General features: G+C 43.4%; 1 protein-coding gene across 7 annotated transcripts in view; it reads right to left on the reverse strand.

The window, feature by feature from the left end:
* Nucleotides 1-5,325: 5,325 nt before the first annotated feature.
* Nucleotides 5,326-26,790, reverse strand: part of SH3PXD2A (SH3 and PX domains 2A) — a 244,194-nt gene continuing 222,729 nt past the window's right edge. For 6 of the 7 annotated variants that reach the window (XM_039708749.1, XM_039708750.1, XM_039708746.1 and 3 more), the window contains 5 exons: nt 23,851-23,968; nt 18,945-19,279; nt 18,272-18,321; nt 16,060-16,179; nt 5,326-15,927 (listed from right to left, as the gene is read on the reverse strand). In XM_039708749.1, the coding sequence (XP_039564683.1) occupies nt 14,035-15,927; nt 16,060-16,179; nt 18,272-18,321; nt 18,945-19,279; nt 23,851-23,968 (2,516 nt within the window). In that variant the 3' untranslated portion in view covers nt 5,326-14,034. The remainder of the gene's footprint in view (nt 15,928-16,059; nt 16,180-18,271; nt 18,322-18,944; nt 19,280-23,850; nt 23,969-26,790) is intronic. The other variant, XM_039708747.1, reaches the window with a different exon arrangement.

A 26,790-nucleotide genomic window follows, 5' to 3' on the forward strand; every position in this document is an offset into this window, starting at 1 on the left:
CAAGTAGGGTGTCTGACGATGAGGCTGATCAGACCATCCCAGCCCTGACCTGAGCAATATGCTGAGAAGGCCCACTGGGCATCTGTGCTCTGCCCAAGCAAGATGCTGAGGTAAGGTGCAGATGCCTCCTGAGTATGTAGCAAGGGACACAAGGACCCAAAGGGAATTTGGATTCTCCAGAGGTCATGCCAGTTCCCTCAAAAACCCAATCCTCTGCTGCAGGTGCTCAGGAGCACACCTACAATACAACAATGTGAGATTTTCTCCTCATCTTTTTAACTGTTCAGTAGATTAGACTATCTCGATCATGCTCTTGTCACAGGACATATCTGAGGTGGCATCTTCTTCCTCAGTGGAGGTGCTCCATCTGCCAAGGGCCAGGGACATTCCAGGAGTGGTGTCCTCAGCCTCTCCAGATGAAGCCATTCTACTCTAACAGTTCCTCAGGTAGCCTGAAACATTCCAGGCTGGGTAAAGTGAAACCACTTTTCCAGCCCAGCTTTCTCCAGCACCAGCCTGGGGAGATCCCAGGTGCTGGGACAAGGCAAGTCTGCACAGCTGTGTGCTCCCCTCCAAGAGCTGTTCCAGCTCCTGCTTTCCCTGGGACAGGAGGACCTCTAGTGGGTCTGGAAAGCCTCCTCATTCCCTCAGGAGCAAGGGACAGGGTTGCACAGCACAGAACGCCCTAGAACCTGGCAGCACTGACTTGCTGGACGTGCTGAGCCCGAGCACTGCCACAGATTAGGATGAGGGAAGTGCTAACGCTCTGGGCCAAACTCAGATCTCCTCCTTCCTTGGCACCTGCAGGAGGGACCATGGCACATCCGCCAGGTTTCCCCTGTGCCAGCCTCAGCCTGTGCAGCCCCTCATGCTGCCATGTGCACCAGCCCCAGTGAGCTTTGCATCCTCATCTACTGAGCATCGCTGGAGGCACCCTGCCCTGCCCTCCCTCCCCGCATCCAAACCAGAGCTGCAATTTCGCCATTGCTCCCCAGAATTCTCCACCACGACCAGCTGTGGTGCAGAACTGACCTTCCCCAGCGAGGGTACCCCTGCTTCCTGCAGGGCTGTGCCCGGGGAGCCCCGGCTGCGGCACAGCCCGCGGCGGGGGCGAAGGAGGATGGGGGGGAGGATGCTCCGAAAGTGGTCCAGGAGCTGCAGCGCTGGTCCAGCATCGCCACCTGGTGCCCAGTGCCCGGAGATCAGCCGCCGCTCCTCTCCAGATCGATTTTAACAAAATACTGCAAACAGACTAAAGGAGGACCTGAAAAACTCAGTCTTGAGTGCAGCACAATTGTGGTAGTGGTTCTCCGAGAAAAACGAGCAAGAAGTGAGCAGTTAACAGTGAGTTACAGTGTGCAAGGGGATGCATTAGTAAATAGTGATTGCATCAGCCCAAAAAACCCCTTTCAAGCTGGCTGGCTCACTCAGCACAAAGGGGAGAAGGGGGACAGTTTCCAGTCACACTTGGCACTACATTTGTGCCCAGGACTGTGTGCTGCATCAAACTCAGTTCCTGGCATCCTTCAGAGAGCTGGGACTCCTTGTGCACCATTCACCTACATGCCAGCACACAGGAACATCTACAGTCAGGCTGGGCTGAAGAACTAGAAAACAACCTTGTTACCCCTCTGTATTACATCCCTTATTATAATCTCCTTACCCCATATATGCCCCAATCCACTGCCTTTGGCATCCCCAAGAGATGTCCCTGCATAAGGAGAGGGAATCCATTACCAGAAACTTCAGTTTTACCCATCTGCTGCTTTGCACAGCAATGACCTTCTACTTGTTGAGCTATTTGGGCCTCCAACCTTCAAGGACAGGTAAGAGGAGTCAGCAGTGCCAAGAAACCTTGCAGGTTCAGACTTTAGTATCCCATGTTAAAGCACCACTTGCTCTGCAGACTGCACACAGGGCTCATCCCACACTGCAGAGTAACTCTAATCACAGACCCAAAGGACCACTTTTGTAAAAGTATGCTTTTCTTCTTATTTTGAACCTATCCTTCTAAAAAAACATCCTTCCTTGAGTACTGTAAACTTTAAAAACTTGCTCAACACAGACTAAAGTTCTTCATGTTTGAGGGCTCAGGTGACTTTTCCATAAACTTTGTGGAATAGAAAAAAATACAAAAATATAGCATGCATTAACAACTTCAGCCAGGAAACAAGACAAGGCCCTCTATCCATTTAGCCTAAGATGAAATTTGCAGTTGCATGAACACACAAATTACAAGTTATTCTGGGACAGATAAATTCAGTGGAATTCAAGTGGAATCAAAATAGTACTGAAAAAATTAGAAGAAAAACCCCAACAAAACAAACCAACTGGATCACAATTAAAAAGGTCAAAAATTTATTTTTCCTTAGGGCATAAGAGGCATTGTAAACAAAATACCAACAAACAAACAAACAAATCACAAGTCAATTCTTACAGTCTGCAAGCATTTGAAGATAGAGTACCCTTTTCCCACCTCCCCCCAAACACTGCAAGCCTGCTCAAATGGTAACAGGCAACAATCCTGGGCCCTGAAGGTCCAGGGAGTTTTTACATATCCCAAGCTGGGACTAAATTTCTCATGTAAGAAGGACACTGCATCTGTTTTATCAAACACTTAAAAAAAAGTCGAACAAAATATAAATATTACAGACAAAGATCAGATTTAGCACCACCTTTGGTCCAAGCAATCAATGAACTGGGAGATGACAGGTACAGTTTGTTTAGCAAGTCCTTTCTGCCTGAGTCTTTGAAAGCATTAGAGGTTCATATTGCAAGAACTTGTAACTTCTCTGAGAAAACAGTTGTCAAATTCTGGCAGTCCCTCACAACCTCCCAGGGTCCTGCACACAGGAGGGGGGAGTATCCTGGCTGGGCAGCAGCACCCAGGTCAGCAAAGGTCACTCAGAGTGCTTGGCTGAGCCCTGTGGGACATGGCAAACACTGGCCAAGGGTCTGCTCCTGCTCTGGCCCAGCAGAGCTCTGACTTCAGGCACAGAGCAGGAAGAGCAGTGACAGCATCCTGAATTTCCCTTTCCACTAACATCTGCCCCCCTCCACCCCCTGTGAGATGCCAGGGTGGGTGATGGCAGATGCCTGGAAGGAGCTGACGTTGCCTCAATGCAAGTTATTTCAGCATATCTGGAACATGCAATTCAGGAGTTCTTTTATCAGTTGTAGTTTACTCCAAGGCCTTTTTAGGCTCCTCATTTCCAACACACACATGCCCATCAGACACATGGCTCTGAATTTTTGCAAAGAGATGTCACTGACCAGCACCAGTGTATGCCAGGACACAATCACAAGGACCTGTGATAATCCTAGAAGAAAAATTAGCTTCATAAAGCACCTGGCCATATTTTATGTTTCTTACAATTTCCTCTCCTGTAAGTGTCCAGAACTCAAACTGTCTTCTCCTTTCCTGCAGGAATTTTTGAGCAGTCCTGATTAACTATTATTAAATGCTGTTCGGTTCCAAAATAACATCTCTAACAAATGCCTATAGAGAAATGCTGAGATCTGCTTTTAGGCACAGTAATCTGAAGTCTTTGTTCTGCATCTCCACATGTACAATTTCCAAAGACAGATGGTGTTATTCTCTGTTGAGAGACCCATGCCGAATTTCCACCTTTACAAAGACATTATTAAAATTTCCCAAACAAGCACTAGTTTTTACTTCACTGCTTCAGAACACGCTGCTCTAGGGGAAAAATCCCCAACCTCAATTGCTTCACATTGTTTTGCAGTTCTCCGAGCAAGCAGTTGGTCATGGCACAGAGAGGAGGGCAGCCCCTCTGAGTGCATTCCCTGTCCCACACAGGGCAGTGCCACGAGGACAGCTCTGAAATAGCTCTGCACTGGGCACTGCAGTTGAGTAAAGTCTGCAAATCTGAATTAAGGGGGAGTTTATGCTTTTCACAGCTCATTCCTCCCACCACTGTCATATCCAGAGCAAATGAAAACATTGTACTATGATGATTTCATCAACTCTTCCTGGGATAAAGCCACACTTCTGTTGTCCCAGTCACAGAAACAGGCCCCCAGTACCATATGTATCAGCTAAATCCAAACAGGTCCCAGCTGATTTGTGCTGAAGCCTGAGGGAAATTTCTAGAGAGTCATTTGGCAAAAAGGAGATCTGTGTTTTCCTCACTGCTAATGCATCTTTTGTGTTGGCCCACAGAAAAGTTGCTCATTTGGTTAACTAGTACTGTAATGTGCATCCAGTCTTTACAAATGTTTACACACCAACTCAAGACTGGTCACAAAAAGATCTGTTTTGTGCCAGTTCAGACAGACTGGGGTGTCTAATCCCTCATTAACAGTAACTCTTACCATCAATGGCAAAAGATGCTGTTAAGTGCAGAAAGTGCCACTTTTCTGGATTTCAGTTTTACTGGGATGACTGAGAAACCCAAATTTTTTTATCATGTCACTTTTCTGGATTTCAGATTTTCATTTTCAGGGATGACTGAGAAACCCAAATTTTTTTATCATGCATATGATTGCCTGTTGTAGGAAAGCCTCTCATAGACTCAAGCACATCTGGACCTTTGCAGGAGCTGTTCATTGTACAAACAGTTTTATCCAACTGGTCAGCATCTCAAGTTCATTAAACCAAAACTGAACAATGCTTGAAACTACAGTTATTATTTCTGTCCCTAGCTCACATTTGTTATGGCATGCTGTGAATGTCAAGATACCTGTCACCTCTCTAAGAATTAATTCATGACCAAAAGCTTTAACGTTTACATGATCAACAATTTTCACTCCACTGCCTTCAGTGGAGCTGGATCAGAGGCCACCACAAAATATGGTCCAAAGCTGTTATCACAAAAAAGGATTTCCCCAGACTCATTTTCTTCCTCTCTTAGTTTAACTTGCAACCCAAAACAAACTAAATGGTCTCCTGCCCATAAACTCTCTTAAAAAAACCCCCAAAAACAAACAAACAAAAAAAGCTCTCAGCTAACTCCTTCTCATATTTACTGCAACAGAAACCACACCAACTTCTAGACTTTCCCAAAGCAGAACAGACAAATTGGTTCCCATATTAAAAACAAAACAAACAAAAGACAAAAAAGTGTCACCAACTTGACCACACACACACTAAGACCAGCCACACATTTCTCTATCTCTGGTCACCGACATACTCTCCCAAGATTCCAAGCTCCACCAGGTACATTCCCACCACCTAACCACTAAAAAATGGAGCCCTACACCAACACAGAAATGACAACAGCATCTAGTTTTCAAGGTCACATGAAGAACATCAACCACCCAAGAAACCCATTGCAAAACTTCACTTAGACCAGGCCTAGATCCTTTTTTATTTTTTTTTTCTTTTTGGTCAACTAAAACTTTGGGACAGCAAACCTCTAGGAGCTTCCATACAGACATGTGCCACTGCTCTGCTAATGCAGAGGAGCACAATAGCTCAAACAAATTTCAGCCTTCCTTCACCAATAGGTTTAGACTCCCAGTAACTCACTACCCACAGTTTGCAGAGACAATCTGGGCTAATTAACAGCTCTGGAAACAGCTACAGATGTACACAGGCACCTGAGCTGCTTTCAGCACGCACCTGGAGTTACCCACATCTGACCTTTAGCCTAAGCAGCAATCAATCAAGCTGCTGGCAGGACTTCTCCTGATATGATATTTGATACTGAGCCTTAAGTGAGGAGGCTCACTTACATTATTCTCCCTAAACACTGCTAGCAGAGCAATAAGCACTGCTGTCTACAATTAAATCTGCACTGAAGGAACAGCACTGACATCATGTGCAAGTCAGCCAGACAGCAGAAATGCACTTTGTACACTACTGACCCCAACACTCACTTCAGACCCTCAGTACAAAAAAGTCATTGTAATGCTACACACACTTAGCTTTTGCAATATTCCAGGTTTGAACTCATCACGAGTAATGAGCAGGACTTTACAGCAAGCCTGTTCAGCATGACACAGAAAAATTCCTCCTAGTAACTGGAAACAGAATTAACTTCCTCCTTCCCTGAAAGTCCAGGACAGGAAGTAGTTAAGTCACCTATTCACTGAAATACTTCATTTTAAAAAAGGTTTATTTTTCTTTTCTTTTTTATTTGTTCCAGTTTATTAATTTCTACAGACTAAGCTCCAGTGACTGCACTATTCTTTTCTGTCCTGCTTCAAGGGGACAGAAACAAACCAAATTAATGTGTTCTGGGGGACTCAGAGTCAGGACAGAATTCAATGTCCCTCTAGTCATCACCCAAGTAATAAAGAAACAAAATCCCATCATCACCCTGGGGTGATGATGGGATTTTGTTTAGTTATTACTACTTCCCTGGTGACCCAGAAGCAGTTCAAGAACAAGCTTTCCAACCACAAAAGAACTGTTTGCACAAAGAATGCTGCCACATTGCTTACTTTTCAGTCATCAAATACAGAGTCAATAACAGCTTTGATGGGGAATATCTGGAGAAACATGAAATATTTACCTAAATATTAAATGTTATATTTTAAAAAATTTCTTACAGTGCCAAGTGATTCTCCCTTCCACCCATTTTTCTCCTCCACCAAACAGGGACCAGGACAGGTACCATTGTAAGCAAATAACCCCGAGGATCAGGGAAAGGTCACTAAAGCCAACATTTTTCCAGAAGCACTGCTAGCACTGGGTTGTTCCTGCCAACATGGACAGGTCCAGAACAGCCATGCTTGCCCAGACCACCAGCTGAACCTCGGTGCATGCAAACTCCCAGATACACAAACTGCCTCAAGTACAACAAGCAGATAACCTGCGTTTGTCTTCTCTTGGTGGATAGGTGGCTTCAGGATACAGATTATCTAGTATATTAGGGACTGAAAAAAATCAACTTTTGTCAATAACAAAAAATCCTGTCACAGAGCAGTGATGTATTTAACCCATCTATACAGAGAAAGCACCTGCAGTGTCAGACCAAAAAGTTCATGGCCTTATTAGAAACATCTTTTTCCTCATATTTTATCTATCTCTCCCCCTGCCAATATAGTTACTTCTAATTTCTTTTCTAATTTCATTCCAAATGATCACCATAATTCCCATAATTTTAATTCAGTAACAAACAGGAGTCTCAACTCAGGACAGTAGTGGCTTATGCTGACAAAACAGGTCTGTAAAACGCCAGTGTGAAGCTTTAAACCAAATTTATTTATAAAAAAACCAAACACAAAACAGAAAAAAAATTGCACTCTCCAACTAAAAATCAACACTACCTTGATGCAAGAACAAATGAAGAACATAGTTGATGGGACCAGCCCAGCCCTGACAATATAAAACGGGGGAAACTAATTAGTTCTGACTGTGCCAGCCGTGTCCGCACGCAGTGCGGCGCAGCTTCCGCGCCAGGAATTGCTGCAAGGGCACCCAAGAGAAAAGATCTCCTCGTTCCACCCTTGGCACACCCTGCAAAACTGACACCCGAAAGCAGAGTTACGGGTGACTTTTCACAGACACCTGTGCTTTGCTCCAAATTGGGTCCTAGATGGAGGAGGAAAAGCAGCAACAGCAACCTACATCCCAACCCTAAGTCAGCTGACTGGGGGCTTCTGGATCCGGCCTTATGTACAGTACTTTATTTGAAAATTACACACAACAGACACGACTACTGAGCAGCAGAGAGGGAGAGAAAGAGCAACACAAGCACTGGGCAGCGTCAGCAGAGGCCATCAAACAGTTCAAGTGTGCGGACACATTCCCCATGCATCATCGCAGTGCTGGTCCCCGCTTCTAGCAAGCAACAAAAAGCAAATAAAATAACTTAGACAAACATAAGCTCTCAGACCATCATACTGGTACTGATGGCAGCTATCAAACACTGCACTGATGCACAGCACTTCACTACGTGGCTAAATAGCATCTGAAGCTGACAGAGAAGGAGCTGCTGGTGACGGAAGAGCACCAGCAAATAGCAGCAAAGCTCCAGCTGGTTTTGAAGAGCTGCAAGATTTGCAGCACAGTGGATCATGGCAGAGCAGCACCAAGGCTAAGCAGACCTGCGCACCCTTTGGAGGTGTAGGAGCAGAGTGCACAGAGCGTGCTTGTGCTGAGAACGGTCCATGCTGAGCACCCACAAGGGTCTTCTGTCAGTGTAACTCTACTGATGCTCGTGGGCCTCTTGCCAGTTTAGACTGGCAAGAGCATGTGAAGAATTAAGCTGGCTCCTCAAAACCAGATTCCTAATTGGTAAAGTATTAGAGGTTTTCCAAAATCATGTGTTTGATACTGTTTCAGTCCAGCTGCAGAATTCAGTTTTTCTGTTTGAATGCAAAGGTCTCTGGTAATATTAAGGCTTTTTAACAAACTTAAGAGCAGCAGGACAAAAATTAAGCAGAAAACTGAGGTACATCTCTCCAGAGTAATGAACTAGAGCCACAGGAGATGTACTTTCCAGAGCTCAGAGAGTCAAGTGCTCTGGCTTTCACATTTCTCTTGCACCTTACAAAAATAGTCCAGTTTTTCAAAGGTAGTAGATTTTGCTGCTACCTGTAAAGTCACATTATTTTTGACAGATGGAAGTTCTCCTTCCATTCAAATAGAATTTAAGACAATACCTCTTTTGAAGAGCAAAGTTTCTGCCCAACTTTATTTAGGACCTGAGAGATCCACCTTTGCAAGCCAAGAAATAAGAAATCAATATCCAAAACATCTGTGAAATTTGCAGGTGAGAATTAACCTAGATAAAAGAGAGACTTTTTCTTCTTAGGTTAACAATAAGGACAGAAAAGTAAGGACCTGTGTAAAAACATTCCCATAGCTCTTGCAATAAATACAAGTAACAATGTAGTAGCCAAACTTGGGACTGCACCAGCAGAATTGTTTTCCCTTCTGAAGCTACCACCAAATCTGAAGTGCAACAGAGGACGTAACCAGCAGAAACAAACCAGAAGACAGAATCATCAGAATCATGCATGGATGACACACAGAGTGTTTCAAGCATAGCTCAGAAGTCCTGTATTGATAAGGATGTTAATGCACATTCTATACCATGCTGCATAGTCCTTATACTTCCACTAACAGGTGGTACTTGTTTATGGAAAGCAGCCATTCCCAACCCAAGCCACCCCAGCTGTCAGTCTCTACCCACCCAAGGGTCCTGTTTTCATCCAGTTGCCCCCTCTCCTGAATTTCCCCTTCCCTAAGAGTGCATGAATAGAGAATTGCAAACATTTCACACTGCACGTTCCACTCCAAGTCCTGGATGAGGGGCCTGTTTATTCTATGAATATTGCACTTATCCACTCATTGGATTTGCTTTTTCTCAAGAATGCAGAATATTTGGGAAAAAATAGAAAAAATAGTAGGATACAACACAGGAAAATATGAGTTATTAACAAGCTAGCTATGAAGATCTAAAATTAAATAGTACTAGTTCTATTCTGTTAATACTAGGAATATGAAAATAATGAATGCTTTATCAAATTCCCTTGTTTTTCATATAAGATAAAAGCAGTAACTTTCTTTTTAACTGAGGAAAGCAATGAATATATATTACAATAAAATATGATTCATTAAGATCTGAAAGTGATGAAAACAATTATATAATGCCTTCGTCAAACTTTATAACATCATAATGGAAGGAGTCTTTGGGGTACACATCCACAAGGGACAAATGCATTTTTTAGCTATACCCATGCAGGTGTGAATTTCCATTTTGAGGAGTCTAGGTGCCAGACAATTCCAATCTTTCCTTATTGTGTATTTGCTACTATTGAATGCATCAATTAAAAAACTTCCTGTTGACACATCAGTTAAGTACCCCAACGTGTGCCCATCATCTCTTTTATCTTGAAAGGTCTGGCTTGCAAAGGACTGGTACATAGGACTACACTCACCCATTGTATGGGGTGACAGCTAAAACAATGAACAGGAATTGCCGCCCATGGGGAAGGACTCCTAACAAAATGCATGACTTGCTGTTATGAGAAAGTGTTTTGAAAGGGGAGACAAGGGAAACCAGCAAATAAACTTTTCAGGCATTATATAAACCTCAATAACGAACTCAGAAGTGCTCATTATTATTAAAGTTGCAGTATACAGCAAGACACAATTTTCACATTCTTTAATTTTGTTCTCTGGCATTGGAGTTTGGAATTTCTGCTGGTCCAAATTCAAGACTTTTTGGAAAATACAGAGAGTAGGTGAGAGCAAAACAGCACGAGCAGCTGCCTCTCCCCCCAGAGGAGGGCCCCCTTCAGCTGCAAATGGCTTTGCTCAAGCCCTGCAGACTCTTAACAATCTGAAAGAGAAATTTAAACAGTACTATTGATTTCTGCATTGAGTGTTCACTGAGGTGTACATTACATTTAAATATTGCTCTTGATCCAGTGTCAGTTCTGACAAATTTAGTAAATAAAAGGCGACATTAACATTTTTAGAAAAGAGCTAAAACATTTCTAGCACTACACTGCCCTCTGAGTACTCTGCCAGGTTTTCCTGCCCTGCAGTCAGCTTTTTGGATGTAGCTTATTAAGGCATTTCCCTGTTTCACAGCTAAGAGTGAAGGGCTTGCTATTTTGGGTATCAGTAGAACTGACCACAACTAGCTGCTCACTGATGGAAAAAAATAATTATTTTCCTGATATCTCTCAGTTGAAAGCATCAAAAAAAGGGAGAACACCTCTGCGAGAGATGCTATGACAATGGTAAGACAGGAGTGGGAAAAATTGCATTGGGAGTATTTGTTTTAAAAGCGCCATTTTAAACACAAGCAGCCCAAACAACTACCAAGTGAAGGGAAGCCCAAATGGAAGCTTTTCCACCAGGGTGGAAGCCAGCATGCCAAGTGATGGCCAACAATAATTTCTGGCACCAAGTAGGCCATCTGCACCCCATCCTTTTTGCTGGTACAGGTGAGGGCAGAGAGAGGCCACAAGTGTGGCTCTGCAGCCCATGCCAGAGCTGTAGAGGCAAGCCAGCAAGATGGAACAGGAGCTGTGGGACAGACAGACGTCTGTCTCAGGCAGATCCTGAAGCCTCCTAACCTGAGCCCCACGGAGAACTTGCATCCACCAGGGCCAGCCCTGTGCAAGGCACATGGCAGCCAGGCACTGGAAGTGTCTGCCAGAAACACTTGTGCCACCCCACACCCTGCAAGGACTCCTGCAGCTCAGAGGTGCCCAGGGCTGGGCTTTGCTGGATGCAAATGTGAGTGTTTCCAGTAGTCTGGGCTCTTCTGTCTCCTTGCTGCTCTTCCCTCCTTGGATAGGGGCTCGTGTCAGACCATACCATACTCAGAGAATTCAGTGGCTCAATGCAGAAGATCTGGGAGCTGTGCTTTACATCCCCCCAAAGAGATGACCTAGTGGGAATGTCTTTAAACAAAACTTTAGAATATTTTAAATAATAAGTTAATTCTTAATAAATATGTGCTTCAAGAAAATGATAATTATATACTGCACCTTTAAATAATGCACTTAGTTCTCTGCATTGGCTTCCATTTTGGTTTCTTTTATTGTTAAAGTGCATTAATTCAAAATAATGAACCACTTCCGCATCATTATTGTTAAAATAAATCATAACATTAATACGAATCACTAAGTCACTACTATTAGTACTGCAATCTAGCAGATAACTCTATGTATTGCTCTATTTAATACTGTCCAGCAGAAGAATATAATACTTCTATTATAATCTCACAACAGCTCCAGCAGTCTTTTATGGCTGCTACCTTATTAGTACAACTAAAAATGGGGAGAAGTATGAGAGACAGGGCCACAATGTCTCAGACACACATCCAGTGGGATGAAGCTAACTGGACATACCCTTACACATCGCATGGTGAGACATTAAGGTACAAAAGGACCCCGCACTGGGACATGAGCTGTTGTGCAGTTACACCTCCTTCTCCTGCCACCACAATTTAAAGGGATCCCAAACAAACAGCCTCCCCTCCCCACCTGCACGCAGAGAGCTGCTCGAACCACAGCACTGTTTGTAGCCTGTAGCTGTGGCACCTGGATGCTGTTTCAGCTACCAAAAGGACATCAGCCACATTAGCTGTAGGCAACTCTCTCAGTGTTATCATGGAAATTAATAAAACCCCCAAACCACACACACACACATACACACAAAAAGAAAAAAAAAGAACAAAGGAAAAAAATGAAAAAGACAAGAATGACATATAAATTTCCTATTTTTTTTTGGCAGTGAAACATCCCCAGTAACATATGGTCTTGTTGTGCTGTTTTACTCAGCCCCTTGATCCCAGCTATTTTGAAGCCTTTATAACCTTTAACATCCAAGCCAAATCAGTATGAAACTCTGGTGGAAAAAAGGACATGTAATGCTTTGTGTAAACCAGTAGTGAAATGGTTTTCTCCCCCTCCCCCCATCTTCCCTTAGAACAGTTTTACAATGCTGCCTATTATTTAAAGGAATTAGATATTGAGCTCGAGTGATTAACAAGGCCATTTAAGAAAACCCCCAAGCATGACTTCCTTAAGCTCAGTAGGGATTTAGTAAATTATGTTTACTGTACAAGGCTACCTCACAAATAATTCCATGTTCCTAGCCTCTTCAAATGGGTACCTTTTCCACTTCACACCCCACCTACACTGTGTGCCACATTTCAAAGTACGAGTTAGTAAAGGCAAACAGAACTGGAACTAGAAGAGGCAGCTTCCTGGTTAGATGCATTGTAGACCAAATTGCTTTGATATGAAATCTCTGAGACTGATAAGCCCAGGTCCAATTTCCAGTACAAATGTACTCTTTGGATTCAAGTGGGAACAGAAACACATATTTGGCTCCTAGTTCAGTTTTAAGTCTTTTCTGGTAAAACCAGACATGCACACTAAGAAAATACAGTAAACCCAGAAGCACAGAAATGACAAAAACAAAACACAAAAGTAATTCCCCCAAAATATACAAATTATGTGCAGACTGAGTTTGATGGCTTTTTTTTTTCAACTCATTGTAAACACTGATGTTGCAGAAGGTTACAAATTTTTCTCACTAATATCTTGGTGGGCCCTGCCAGCAATCAGCACCCTTGGATTTTGGACCAGAGGGCAAAATAAGAATAAACACATCTGACAGCTTTGTCTTTAGCGTCTTAAGGGACTTTGTTGACTTTGATAACTTTTGAGAAACCTAACTCTGGGAAGAGAATCAACCAGTGTCACCTGGCAGGAGTCAGGCACAGAACCAAACATGAAGCCTACACAGCAACAGACGTGTTTAAGCAAGGGGTTTGTAGTTTTGTTTATACAAGCACCAGTAGGCATCACTGCCCTTGAACACCTGAAATCCCAACTCAAAGAACAAGACAGAATGAAAGGAAACAAAAAGCCCCCAACCCACACCACCTGACGGCCTTTTCCGGTGAGTTAGCCGTAACAACACTGAAGTCAGAGACCAAAACTCTCCATGATGAAAAGGCTCCAACTCTGGACCTACCATCTGTTGAGTAGAGTAAAAAAACCAACAACAACAAAAAAACAAAAAAACCCCCAAAAACAACAACCAAAAAAAACAAAACAAAACAAAACAAAACAAAAAAACCCACAACAACCAAAAACGTGAACAACATCTCTAAAGGATTAGAGTCCCTCTGTGTTTCAGAAACTTTCATTTGCTTCTCACTTTAAGCTGTGGAAAAGCATCCAAAATTCTTGGGTATTCCACGTATTGACAAAAATGAGGAGAAAGGGAGCCAAGATTGTAAAACAGTTTGGCACAGAACTCCCCAGGTAGATGCATGTGTATTTCTCTCACAAAAGGCACACATTTGGTTTCCTATCAATGGGAAGGATGGGATGTCATACCCTGTTACACATACAAGATTATTAACAACTTCACAAAAAGGCATTTGACTATGCTGCATCTTCCTTGTAGTTGCTTACAACATGTAAACCCCACAAACCTCTCCAGAACATGGCAGATTTGTCCTCATACAGACTCCTTTGTACAAACTGGAGCACAGGAAAACGTCTTTTTGTGTAGCAATTGTTTTTTTCCACATGTACACAGCAGGAACAGTATAAATTAGGGAGGTTAAAGATATTGCAACATTAGTTCTTTTTCTCCAAATAATTTGAGGGCACCCAGCCTTTGAATGGCTTCACACCATTCATTATCTGGCAGTACCACCAGCCATTTGGGTTCCTTTCAAGGACCTCCATGCAGACACCTTCCTGAAACCCCGCAGTCTCCTCATCCCCTTCATAGTCCGCAATGGAAACATAGATGTCCTTGAGATTGTTGTGGATGAACTGGGATTTCTCAATGGGCTTTGGCCTGACTGTGGACACAGGGATCCCATTCCTCTGCGTGGGGAGGTTGGAGGTGGTCTCAGAGCTCTCTGTGCCCAGCCGCTCCGGCTGCTGTCCCTTTGTGTCACCGGGCTGCGACCACGCGTTGCTGAAGGAGGAATTCCGACGGACGGTCCTAAGTTGATCTGTAGCTGTTAGAGACTCATTTCTGCGCAAGGAGCATGACAGGTTGTTGTCCTTTGGTGGTGGAGATACAAACACTGACTGCGGACGGACAGCAAGTTGCCTCACACCATTCCTCATTTTAACTGGCCCCGATGCTTTGGAAAAGCCACCAGGAGGTTTGCTTGGGATGGGTGGTGTTGCACGTTTGCTCTGGTTGATGGTGTTCAAAGCCTGGACCCTCTTCTCTATCTTCTCTAAACTGTTTGACTTGTTTTCATTTTTCTTGTTCCTGGCAAAAGAAGAATCAGTCTCTGCTGATGTAGTTTCTCGTTGGTTATCAGGGAGAGCCAAATAATGGGAAGGAGCCCAGCCTTCCATGTCTCCATACTTCAGGTACCACCATCCACTGGCTTGCTTTTCCAGCACTTCCACTTCTACTCCTGCAGGGAAGCAAATTTCAGAATCCTGTACCTTTTGGTAGGAGTCAGTGGTCACATAGAAACATCTGGAGTCATTTTCTTGCTCAGTTTTGGCAGTCTGGCTGGAGCAGAAGACGCCACGGGAAGGAGCTGTGATGACATCAGCCGAGCTTCTCCGAACAGGGTCATCCTGGTTCTCAGCTGTGCGGGGGGGGCTCGCAGACTCTTCACTTCTTGAACCTTTGAGTCCACCTCTGAGCTGCCCAGTTGGCCTCAACTGACGCCTTAAAGTGCTAATATCCATCTTTTCTTGGCTCTGAGAGTCTGCCTTGCTCAGGAAGGGCTTGGGCCTAACAATTGGCTTTGCTCTGATGGAAGGACTCTGCCCGGGATCTTTCTTCATGCCTGTTCTTGGCACGCTACGTAAGCCGACATCTGAAGCTGATCTTGGTTTTGTCTCCTCACTCCTGGAATAGTGACATTTTCCAAGATCAGGCTGAATGTTTTTGTCTGTCTTGAGCTTCAAGAGTGATGATTTCGGAGAGCTGGAACATGGAGAATTCCTTCGGATCAGGGACAGAGAGGAGCTTTTCTGAGAATCCGAATCCCCACTAGATTCTTTGTTGGACAAAGCATCTTCCACGTAACGCCTGAACCCCTCATTCTCATAGATGGTTTCTTCTTCATGAGCAACTTCTTCTGAAGACTCTCCTACTTTGAACTTAGCTTTCTGAAGTGATGACACAGGTGAGGGCTTGAGAGGCTGAAACAGTCGTTTTTCAGGAGTGCCCTCTTCATGGTGACTTTCACTCACTTCACACTCCGAGTCAAAGCCAAAGGCAGGTACATCATACTCAGGTTCTTCGTATTTCAGCTTGTGGGGAGAGTCCTGGGTATCTCCTGAAGACACTGCTCCAGGAGTTGTTCCGTCTTCAGAGTCTTTTGGTTTACTGGGAGGCGCTGGGGGAGGAACCTTTGGGCGGGTTAAAGTACTGGTTCTTCTGTTCAAATTTGGTTTCTTTCTTTTGTCAATGTAAGATGCTGGAGCCCATCCTTCCTTCTCTCCAATCTGCACATACCACCAGCCACCAGAATTCTTTTCAATAACCTAAGAGGCAACAAGGAGCATGTTACTTAGACAAAAAATCTCAACTCACTGCTTCCCACTCCTCCCCTTCCAATCCACTCCCATGCAACAGATAAATATTACAATTTTTCCAGATACATTGTTAAGGCTCACCTCTGCTTTTTGTCCTCCACGAAAGCTTATGCCATCAGAGATGCATGACTGGAATTCAGCAATGGTGTAATATTCCACTTCCACGGATGGTGGCTCTGGTGGCTTGGGTAACTGAAAACCCTATGGCAAATAGGATGCTTTGTTCATTTAAACCAAAGATACAGTCAGCTAAATAGCAGTATGAAAAAAAAAATTGCTTTTATTCACTAAGACACTTCCTTCTTCCTGTGCTGCTTCCTAATGCTAACTGCCCAGTTCCCCTGAGCTGGTGTATGGATATGGGCTAAAAGAGAAAAGCCTTTCAACATATGCACTGTTCATGCTACTGTCACCTACTATTAAAAATGTAATAATCTTTACCTGAATAGTAAAATGTTGTACTTGTGGGTGATGAAGTGTGAGCTGCCACTGCAGTCACACTAAGAGCAGCCCATTTATGCTCAGATTTTGTCCAGAAAGACTCAGCTCTTGATGACATGCAGAAAATTGCATTGCAACAGACGCCTAACAGATTCTGTCTGTCATTAAATACACTATCTTAAAATGTAATCCCAACGAATTATTGCTCTGTATCTGCTGCTGGACTTTTTAAACAACCTGAATTAGTGAGTGATGTGAGCTAATGGGCATCTCTTGCAGCAACAAACAAGGAAAATATCATAGACACCCTAGCTTAGCCCAGCTAAAATGCTAGAAGGGAAGGACTTTACTGCTTGATCAAAACAATTCCAGTTCTTCCCCATAATAGACCCAGAACCTCTAATCAGTCCCAAAACAACGTTTGTAAAGGCTCTATGAGAAGTGGGACACTGCTATTTACAGCTATTCTGGCAGCATAGCAGACTCCTCTAAAAGCTAAGTGCCTTTACATTAAGCTGCCACATTTTAGAATTTGCTACAATTATTTTTTAAGGTGATAAATGGGAAAAGGGTCCTTTCAGGTATTTCAATATTAAAAGCTTTTCAGATGAGCACAGTGCTCATCTGAGGGCAGCAAGGTGAAGCTGCACAGCTTCTACACTTCTCTACTTCGGGCTCTGTGAAAGAACCACAGGTCAGAGCATCCACAGACAAACACACGACAGACAAAGACACAAAATGGTACTGAGCCATCAATGGGAGAAGGGCAAATCACATACTGTGCTTTATTCTCCTGCTCCTCTATTTCTATGATACCCTTTCTGTAACTAACAGCTCATGTTTCATCACGCACAGCATGTGGCATTTCACAGAGAGTGCATCTCTGCACCTTAGGAACCGTGTCTAACAATGTTATAATTGGATGTTTCTGCACTATAAATGCTGAAATACAGCAGAAGCACAGCATAATAAAATGCCTTCAGATAATAGGATGGTTTGGATTAAAAGAAGATAATTGAAAACAGCAGATATGCTCAGGGTTTCACATATAATATCACTGTTATTTTTAGCATGGGATTAAGTGCCATAGTCTTGCCAAAACAAAGTCTAATTGAAAATCATGCAAAGAAAAATAGGAAAAAAAATGCTAATATGCTGTTCATGTAGTTTGTTAAGAAGCATCTCTGGTGACAGAAAAATTAGAAGTCGCATACGGCTCATAAAGGGTACAGCAAAGATTAAACACTATGTATTGCCCAGATAAACAAGCTATTAGCATGACTTTTTGTATAAATACACTACTAGTATTTATAGTTCCTATTGAAGATGACAGTTCTAACCTCAAATTGGTACAAACTTCCAGGACTCTAGCTTTGGGGATAAGAAATCACAGGGGGTCTTGTTCCTGCAGCACACATCCTTCCACAGGATTCTGAGCCACTTTAAGCACGCACAAGAGTGAAGCTTAGCCACCTCACAGGGGGCAGCAGTGGAAGGAGGGGACATTCCCAGTTGCTTAAGACAAGAGAAGGTCAGAAATTGCAGTCTGGGCTAAAGACACCCAGAAGACATTTAAACCTTCTGAGTCAGCCAAACAAGTTTTAATGCTCACGCACAGAACACAGCAGCTCTATGCTATTCTCCCTTCAGACCTGATTAGTTGGGGCAACATTTTGAATAACAGAAAACATGATTTATCACTAGGATGCCCTGAGGTCTGCTCAACACTTAAACAATGAAATGAACAGGCATGCAAATAAAGGATCCCTCCCACCTTGTACAGCTGCACAAAGTCCCACAAAGCACCCAGACACCTACCCACTGCTAAGATAAACCATAAACCAATACACACCAGACTGGACTCTCTTCGTGGGGGTGGTCTTGTTCTTAGATTTGGAGAACCTGAGCAGGAAAGGGAACAGGGAGAATTTATTTAACTTCGCAAGTACTGCTAAACACGTTTTTCACAGCTCTCTGCTGTTACACAGTTTGAGAATAGAAGTCAGTATTTGCAATATTTAAGGCATTTCTATGAAACAAGATAGGAAACTATGAGGGTATATTAGAAATACCAAGGTAGCTTAGCTATTCATCTCTGCTAAGCCAGCAATTTTAAGAGGAAATCGCTGCCAGAAAGCAGTGGATTGTATTTTGTGCTGGAACTGACCAGCTCCATTGGAGACTGGCCAACAAAGGACTGACTAATACCTATTTTTCCCCCAGCAGTAGAAGTAATTCACTAAACACTCACACTGTCCTCTCTCCTAGTATTTTGCCATTCCTTGCACAGAATAGCATCAGCATCTGCATTTTGCAGATAAAGCAGTAAAAACATTATAGCAACTTGCCCCCAGGAAAACAGCAGAACAAATGCAAGAGATGACACAGGTGGTCTCCTCAACTTGAACGTGCTATCACATCATCTACATTTTTAGGGTAGAAAGGCACATTTTAGAGTGTTCAAAAGGTAGAGAACAAGAATTCATTGCAAGCCTGTGAAAACCTAGACCACTTTACTGCCTTACTTATTTGAGCTCTTTGTGGTGCTATCCTTGCTATGGCTGGGGATCCCTGGGCCAGTTTGGAAGCCTGTTTGTCTGGAGTCATCATGGCATTGCCATTAGAGTCATTGCACAGGATGGGCAAACTGATTTCCTTCTTGGTGATGTGAGTTTCTGCAGACTCGTTTTCTACTTGAGCTTCCTTGTCAGTAGATGATTTCTTGTTCAGCAGGTTACTGATCTCCATGATGTTTCCTATGATTTCCACTGGCCCAGTTAAGTTCTTTTTCCTAGATGGAAGATCATCTTTAGCCTTCTTCAGATATGAAGCTGGGGCCCAGCCTTCTTTGCCCAGATACCTGGAGAGGCAAAAGGAAACACCATCACACCAAGCACAGCTTTCTCATGCATTTCAGGTAGAACAGCTAAAGCAAAAGTGATGCATGAAAACATCAAACAAATTTTGCAGTTCTCAGACAAGATTTTGTAGTTTCTACTAATTTATTATCTATTGATTAGACATATCAAAGTCAGTTGAGCCAGCAGTGAACTGTGTAGATGAAAGCCACTAATCATCCTAAGGAAGGAGCCTTTCTGGAAAAGAAATAGTTACACACAAGGTAAAGAACTTCCAGTTTGTTTTATGCCTCCCCTAGACAGCACTAGGCAAACTTAGTATTTTCCCACACAGCAAAAAAGCAAACTAGTAAGTAAAATATTTTTATAGTTTTTAAACTTCCTAGTGGTGACTCAAATTGAAAATGAGCTAAAATAAGGGTGTCCAGCACCTTGAACAGAGAACCTGCACCTGTAGTTTAAGATCCTTGTGCAAGCCTGCCTCCCTGAAACTATAAAAAACACTGGCCCTCCTTCCATAATTCCCAGCTCTGCATGAGCAGCTTTCTGCCATGGAGCATGTGGGACCCTTAGACTACTGCAGCTTCTTCTAGCACTGCAAGATCAAGAAACAATTTGTCTGAGGAAAAATGGCTTTGATGGAGACTCATTTTCCTGAACAAGCTAGAGGCAATTTGAAGAAATAAACTGGGAAATACGAACAGACACCTGAATCCAGTACGTGTTTCTGAAACACCATCCTGAGCTGATCATGCTACACTTCAAACTGAGGTAATTCTTCTACAACTGGGCTTTAGGGAAGATTTTTTTTTCTGATTCCTGCCATTCCTAACACCTCAGCAGGGATTTCAGATTGCAATCAGACTCCAGGGAGGACCATGTGGATGAACTCTGCTTTCCCTAAAGAAACCCTAACTTGCTACAGTGAGAGGCACTGAAAACCTCCACTCCAATCTCTCAAGATACCCAGAGCAGGCACTTGAACTGTAAGTGAGAAAGCAGGCATCATTAAAACCCTGGTGCTCAGGAAATCTGCAGGAAATACAAGGGTTAAAATAGTGGGACTCTAAGGTTCTTTATCGAAAAGGGAGCCTCATTAGACAGCAGAGGAAAGAGCTGGGGCACATGGGATATGAGCAAATCATTTCCTGGCAGGTGAGCATCTCTGTCATGACAACACTTGGATTCTGAGGTTTCCAATGAGATTTCTGCATCAAATCTTATCCTGGTCTTCCTCACAACATCCACACACTTGAGAGTGGCTCTGGGACTTTACAAGGAGAACAAGAAAATGCAGTGTAGATTTGATTCTCTAGACTTCTTTATTACTCTTCCTGTATAAAAGCAAATACAATTCTAGCAATGACTACAAGGATTTTCTGTCCAAAAATTTAACCTGAAGTTAATGCTCAGCAGTAGTTACCAGAAACTACCGGTTTATTTCTGCAATACCACAAATAAAAACTACTTATGTAAATAAAATATGCTTACATTTTTTATTTTGGTCCTTGAATTTGTTAATCTTTAAGCCCTTTGAAGAATAACCTTGGAATATTCCTTAATCTACCCCATTTTATAGGTGAAAGAACTAAAACAACTCTTAATCAATTTGGCAAAGTCCTGACCCAGCAATAATTTTCATTTTACATCTTAAGAGTTGACTCACAAGTATCCTTCCTTCCTTTATATTCAGAACCTACTGCAGACATTTGAAACTCCATCCTAGACTCCTCCTCATTTCAGTGCTGCCAGCACCTCCCAGCTGTGCTTCATTCTCATGGGCTGAGGCTCAGAGCAGCCACAAAATGAAGGCCATGGAGGCAAATAAAAAAGCTTTACTTGGCATATTGGTACCAACTCGCCCTGCAGTCAGTCCACTTGGGCACCACAAGATTGTGTCTATTGCTGCCACCTGGAGACAAAGGAAGATCTAAATGAGGGATGCTGATGCCAGCTATGGGCACACTGGGAAGCACAGACCTACTGAACTCAATACAGCTGCAAGCAGGATCCCAGGACAGAGCCTTTCTGTCATTTCTCCCTAGTCCTGATTTCTTTCTTAAGTCATAATGCATGTGGGGCAGCATAAAGACAGACACCAATATCGCCTCTAGCTTGTACAGCACTGAATTGGGAGGGTCTCAGAATTAGGTGCAGTGATTTGGTTCCTTCATGCTTCCAAAACCCTCCCTGTTTATATTACATGAAGGAAAAAATGGATTAAAACCATAGGAATGTTAAAAAAAGTCAAAAGTGCCTCTGTAAGTCTGAGAGTCACATCTGCTTTCCAGCTCCAGAGCACTGGAATTACTCCAGAGGGAAGCAAACTAGGGAAATAAAAGAAAAAAAGTTAAAAAAAAGAAAATTTAAAAAAAAGAAAAGAAAGAAGGACAGGAAATGAGGATCAGCACATGGCCAAGAATTTGGAGAAATTACATATTTAAGGTGGAACAAGCTAATGTCTTTAAGGTGGATTTCATTTACAAACTACTGGATTTGTTTTTCTCTCTACACATTGAAGTGTGTGCTCAGTCTGTAATCCAGCCCAGGGTTCAACTGCATTCTCCTCCTGCTCCCTCTCCCCTCACACTCACAAGAGGAGGAGGAGTTGCTCCTTCAAAGGCACTCCATACTCAGAGAAGCAAATTTCTGCAGGAAGGGAAATCCTTTTCTGAAGGGTTCAGAACAGCATCCAGGGCGGTCTACACGTAACAAACAGCACAACAAGCTGGAGATCAGCTACCCAGGCTGCAAAGGACCAGCTTGCAGGAATGGATCACATCATCCACATTTCTGGAAGTGTTGCCCATGGGAAAAACCCCCTGTTTCTAAGAGATTAATCCTCCAGGAGGAAAGTAGCACAGTGCAGTGGAGAGGAGCACAGCGGGCACCCCATATACTTGTCACACATGCAGGGAGCACATAACATCTTCCAACAAGAAGAGGGGTTTCGTAAATCAAAACGCTTCTTCCAAAAATGCCAAGCACATGCTGCAATCCCCAACCATCACAGGGTGGCTGGGGTATCCACTGTCCTTCCAGCAGATTGCCATGAATGGAGATGCCATGGAAACCACTGCAGCAAGTGCCATCAGGCTCCAGAAGGCCCTCCTGGCATACAGAAAAACGTCTTTTGGGTTGACTCAAAGAGGTGTGTGAGAAAAAGGGGAAAAAAATTCAACTAACTGTAGGAGTGCTAATATGGCAAAGGGAAACCTACAGTAGTAACTAGGCTACACTGCAGAAATAAAATAAAAAAATAAACTAGAGGTGTCTTGCAATGGTTCTCCCCTCAGAAAAACCTACGTTGTTGATTCCCTGATCTGAAACTTTGGACTCCACTTCTGTAGGCAATTAACAGAGAAAAAAATGTGACCTGACCAAACCCAGGCATTTTTTAGCTCCTCCTATCTAGAGTGCCTTCCTGGCTCCACTGCTATCTTTATTAGCTTATTTGCTCCATAGGATCATTAGACAGAAAAGTGAGGGTTTTTTCCTTCTAAGTAATGGAAATCAAGAAAAACAACAACACTGCTTCAGTCAGCATTTTCACAGTCCTCATCCATAGCCAATAAATCAAGCAGCATTCAAACAAAAGCAAGCTATAACTTGGGGAGGGAGAGAGGACAAAATCACTATAATTACATGTTGAATGGAAAAGATGACTATATAAGATGTTCTGCACTGCAGAGAGATAAACCTCCATTTTAAGCTACTTGTTGTATCACATCTTGTTTGAAGAGGAATTGGATGTCACAGCACTGAGAGGTTCACACACAGATACAAGGGGCAGAACCACAGAAGAGCACTAAAACTTAAATGCTGTGTGAACCTAGATGAAGAAAACTCTCATCAAGTGCTCATCCTGACACCCTACATCACTGAGACAATATCTAATCTACAGTCTCCCCATAAGCATTTACAAAGGAAATTCTTAAGTGAAAACTCTCTGCTAGGACTGCTGTTCCAACTAAATAACAAAATCTGATATACAATAACAACTTCACCTGCCCTTGGAATGCAGTCCCTCTACATTAGGAATGTCCAATGTACACAGAAAAATATCAAAGCAAATTAGCTGAAACCATGGGTAAGCTGGTACAAGGGCTATAGCCAGCAAACTGATCTTGTGTCCCTAAAAGCAGCACTACTTGCCCCAAACAGCTCAAGAGATCACAATCAGCCTTTCAGCATTGCTATAAATAGATTTAAATAGGTTGCAGAATAACTCTTATACTAGAAATACATTAAAATTATATACAACAGAAAGCCTTGTTAGATTTCACAGATCTTAACTCAGATATTGGCTTTTAACGTGAAGCAAGAAAAAAACCCTCTAAAACTTCAAGTTAATGCATTTCCTCACTGGAATGGTCCACAGCCTTTGCAGACACTGTAGTGTTACTTTGGTCACCTTTCTATTGCCTCAGACTTTTCTTTACATTTCTTCAAGAGGCATTATGAACAATTTGGGCTTCCCTGTCCAGCTACAGAATGATTTAAATGCTAACATGCAGTGAACGATCAGAAAAGCTCATTGTCACATTTTCTGTGGGTTGCACAGCCTCTTTACCTGATGTACCACCATCCTTCCAGGTTCTTTTGGATGACCTCCACGGTGACCCCTTTTTCGAACCCAATCTCATCCTTCCCCTGGCTGGCGTATGGCTGGATAGTGACATACTTCTCTTCTGGTGAGGGGAGAAAAGGCAACATCAGTTAGGGTCAGGATCAGCCCAGCTGGTTTTCTGCACTGCTTGCTTTTAAACTGTTATGCAGCGATTACGTGAAGCCATTACAGAGGCGGAGCCCGGCTCAGGGGCCCACTGGTTATTTATGCTGACGACATGACAGATAATCAGCCCCTTGCCACTACCCTGCTGCTGATAATCACAAAATGTTTCCATGCCAATAATGACACAAAGTCCCCAGAGAGCTCCCCCCTCTTCTTCCCTCCTCCCTCCCAGTTCCTCGAGCGGGTAAGGGAGAGGATTTGAAGCTGGACTTAACTCCCATACTGTAACTTGACAGAATCAATCTTGCTGCCAAATCAGCCGAGCATCACGGCGGGAGCTGCAGCCAGTTGGCTCTTTGCACACACACATGGCTGCACGAAGCATTGTGTTACTGAAACCCGAGCACTGCATCCCCAGAGGGACACATCTCCCCAGCCCAGAGGGGCTGGCCCAGCACGCTGCTCTCCTTGCACCTCCCAAGCAGCATAGGTCTACAGCAACAAGCTTGAAACATTGAAAAAAAACGTGACAGAAGAACAAAAGAGATCTGCCTATGACAGGAGGCAATACAGCATTTGCATTCATATGTTGTGAAGTGTTTTACAAACATACTTTTGCTAAATCTGACTCCAGAGAAATGCATGTGTGACACTGGTGAAGGAGGGCCAAAACTAAGACACACACTTCAAAAGCACAGACTGGATTTCAAGTGCAGTGTTGGAGCCAAAAACTTAGCATCCCTATTCATCTCCAGCATCTATCCCCTTCCCAGCTGGGCAGTGGTTTTAAGCAGACTTGCTGAGAGCAAGCCAATAAGCAGAGCAGAACAGACACTTGTCAACATCTTCTTCCACCTACCCAGGAGTCATTTACTGCATCATTCCCATTACACACAAGGTCAACCTTTCTCTCTGGAGCTTAAAAAATTACACCTGCCATTGAAAACTCGAACTACCATCCTTCCTCTGCAGCAGCAGACATGGAAAATGTCACAAAACCCTCTCCTCAACCCAAACTATGGTGCACGTGACAGCATGAGTTTCTGTAGCTAGATTAAAGGCAGGGAAGGCAAACAATTAAGTGCACCCCAGCCAGCCTTCCTAGCACTTCCTACCAGCAGTCACAACAAGGCAGGGAAGAATAAATGGAGGGCTGTCAGTGCAGAGGAATGGGCAGGAAGTAAAGTGAATCCAAAGCTCCTGATCACTGCAGAACAAAGGAGCTACGAAAAGGCTGCAGCAGCTTGAAGCAAGATCTCTTTAAGAGAGTAAAACAGATCCAAGCAGCTGTTTGCTTTTGCAGCTCAACTGCATTTTGTTGCTGGGTGAAGCATGGAAACCTTAATGAAAAATAAACCAAAGCCCTTGCTGAGACAAAGTAAGAAATAATACCTCAGGAAAAGGAAAATAATGTTGACAGAGCATATGGTGGCAGTGAATTCAGCAAAGCTACATCTCTGAAGTCAAGTTCCCTTCACTGGTCACATTTGGATGCTTCTAATTCTGATGGGGCAAAATCTGTCAAAACCTTTGCTACCAAGAGAAAAAGACTGCTGCTCTCCCCTAGGAGGGCTGCTTATCACTGGTAAGAAATTCCAGCTAGTTTGTAATTAGCACCATCAGCTCATGGCACCTTCCCCACAGAAATACTCCACTACAAGATGGGGCCTGAAAAACGAAACCTGGCAAATGAAATCCCAGCTTCCAAGTCACAGGACAGGAGACATTTCCTAGCTAGGTTTCTGCTCTGGGGGGGTAGAACTGAACTGATTTTTCCTCTGTTTTCAAGTCTGTTGCAGAAGGAGCTAAGGAGCTCCATGTCTGGTTTCCACTGCATGCAAAGCACTAAACTGAACTGCAGAAGACCCTGGGCAGCTAGATCTTGTCCCTGTAAGGGCTGAGGGAAAGTTCAGAGTTGCTCTGTCCAGATACACTTTGTTTCAGACACTTCCAGGGATGTTTCTAGGACAGTAATACTGAGCTAAGCATATATTTGCTGAGTCTTGGAAGAAGGCCCTTTTTTCTTTCTCCCACACCAAAGCTGCTTTATAACCCAGGCTGCCAGAGGTCACCCTTCCCACTGTAACTCCCACAGAAATTGCTGTGTTTATTCTATTTTTCCTCCACACAAACACCAGGCTCTGCTTCAGCTAAAGCCAGCTATTCGGCTCCTCTTGCTGGGCAGAGTGCTCTCACTCCTCAGGGATGTGGCTTCCCTTCTTCTGCAGATAACCATGCACAGGGTGCTCGTTCCTAGCTTCCTACACAACTTTCCAAACTTGTGTGTGAGGAACTGAGACAGTGGTCACCCATCAAAACCAACAGCACTGGAGGCTGATCACTCAGAAGAAACAGCAAGGCTCTTCTGAACTGCCACTGTCTCATTCTGTCCATGAGCACCTTCACTGCTTACATCTTCAGTCCTGTGGCTGTCAACTCAAGACTACTGCTTTTTGAGAATAAAGCCCTTTAAGTGACTCCTCCCTATACAGAATAAATAAAAAAATGAGTGCATGGAAATAGGGAGGGAAGAGAGAGAAAAAGGATCTCCCATGAAGCAAGACAATTAAAAGTGTTAAAAATCAACTCTAGAAAAGAAGGTCCCACAATGTTTTTGTTTAGCAGCTCTATTTTTAAGCCTACAGATAAAAGCCAGGAAGCCACCATTACAATTTCCCCTTCCAAAGTACTTTGACAGCAAAAATTACATTTCCAAGATTACACACATTTGGTTTCTGTCAATGCTGCAGGAGATACCACAAACATACATGAGGTTTG

Source organism: Passer montanus, unplaced genomic scaffold (genome assembly GCF_014805655.1).
Source record: "Passer montanus isolate IOZ18808 unplaced genomic scaffold, ASM1480565v1 scaffold21, whole genome shotgun sequence".
Taxonomy (NCBI): domain Eukaryota; kingdom Metazoa; phylum Chordata; class Aves; order Passeriformes; family Passeridae; genus Passer; species Passer montanus.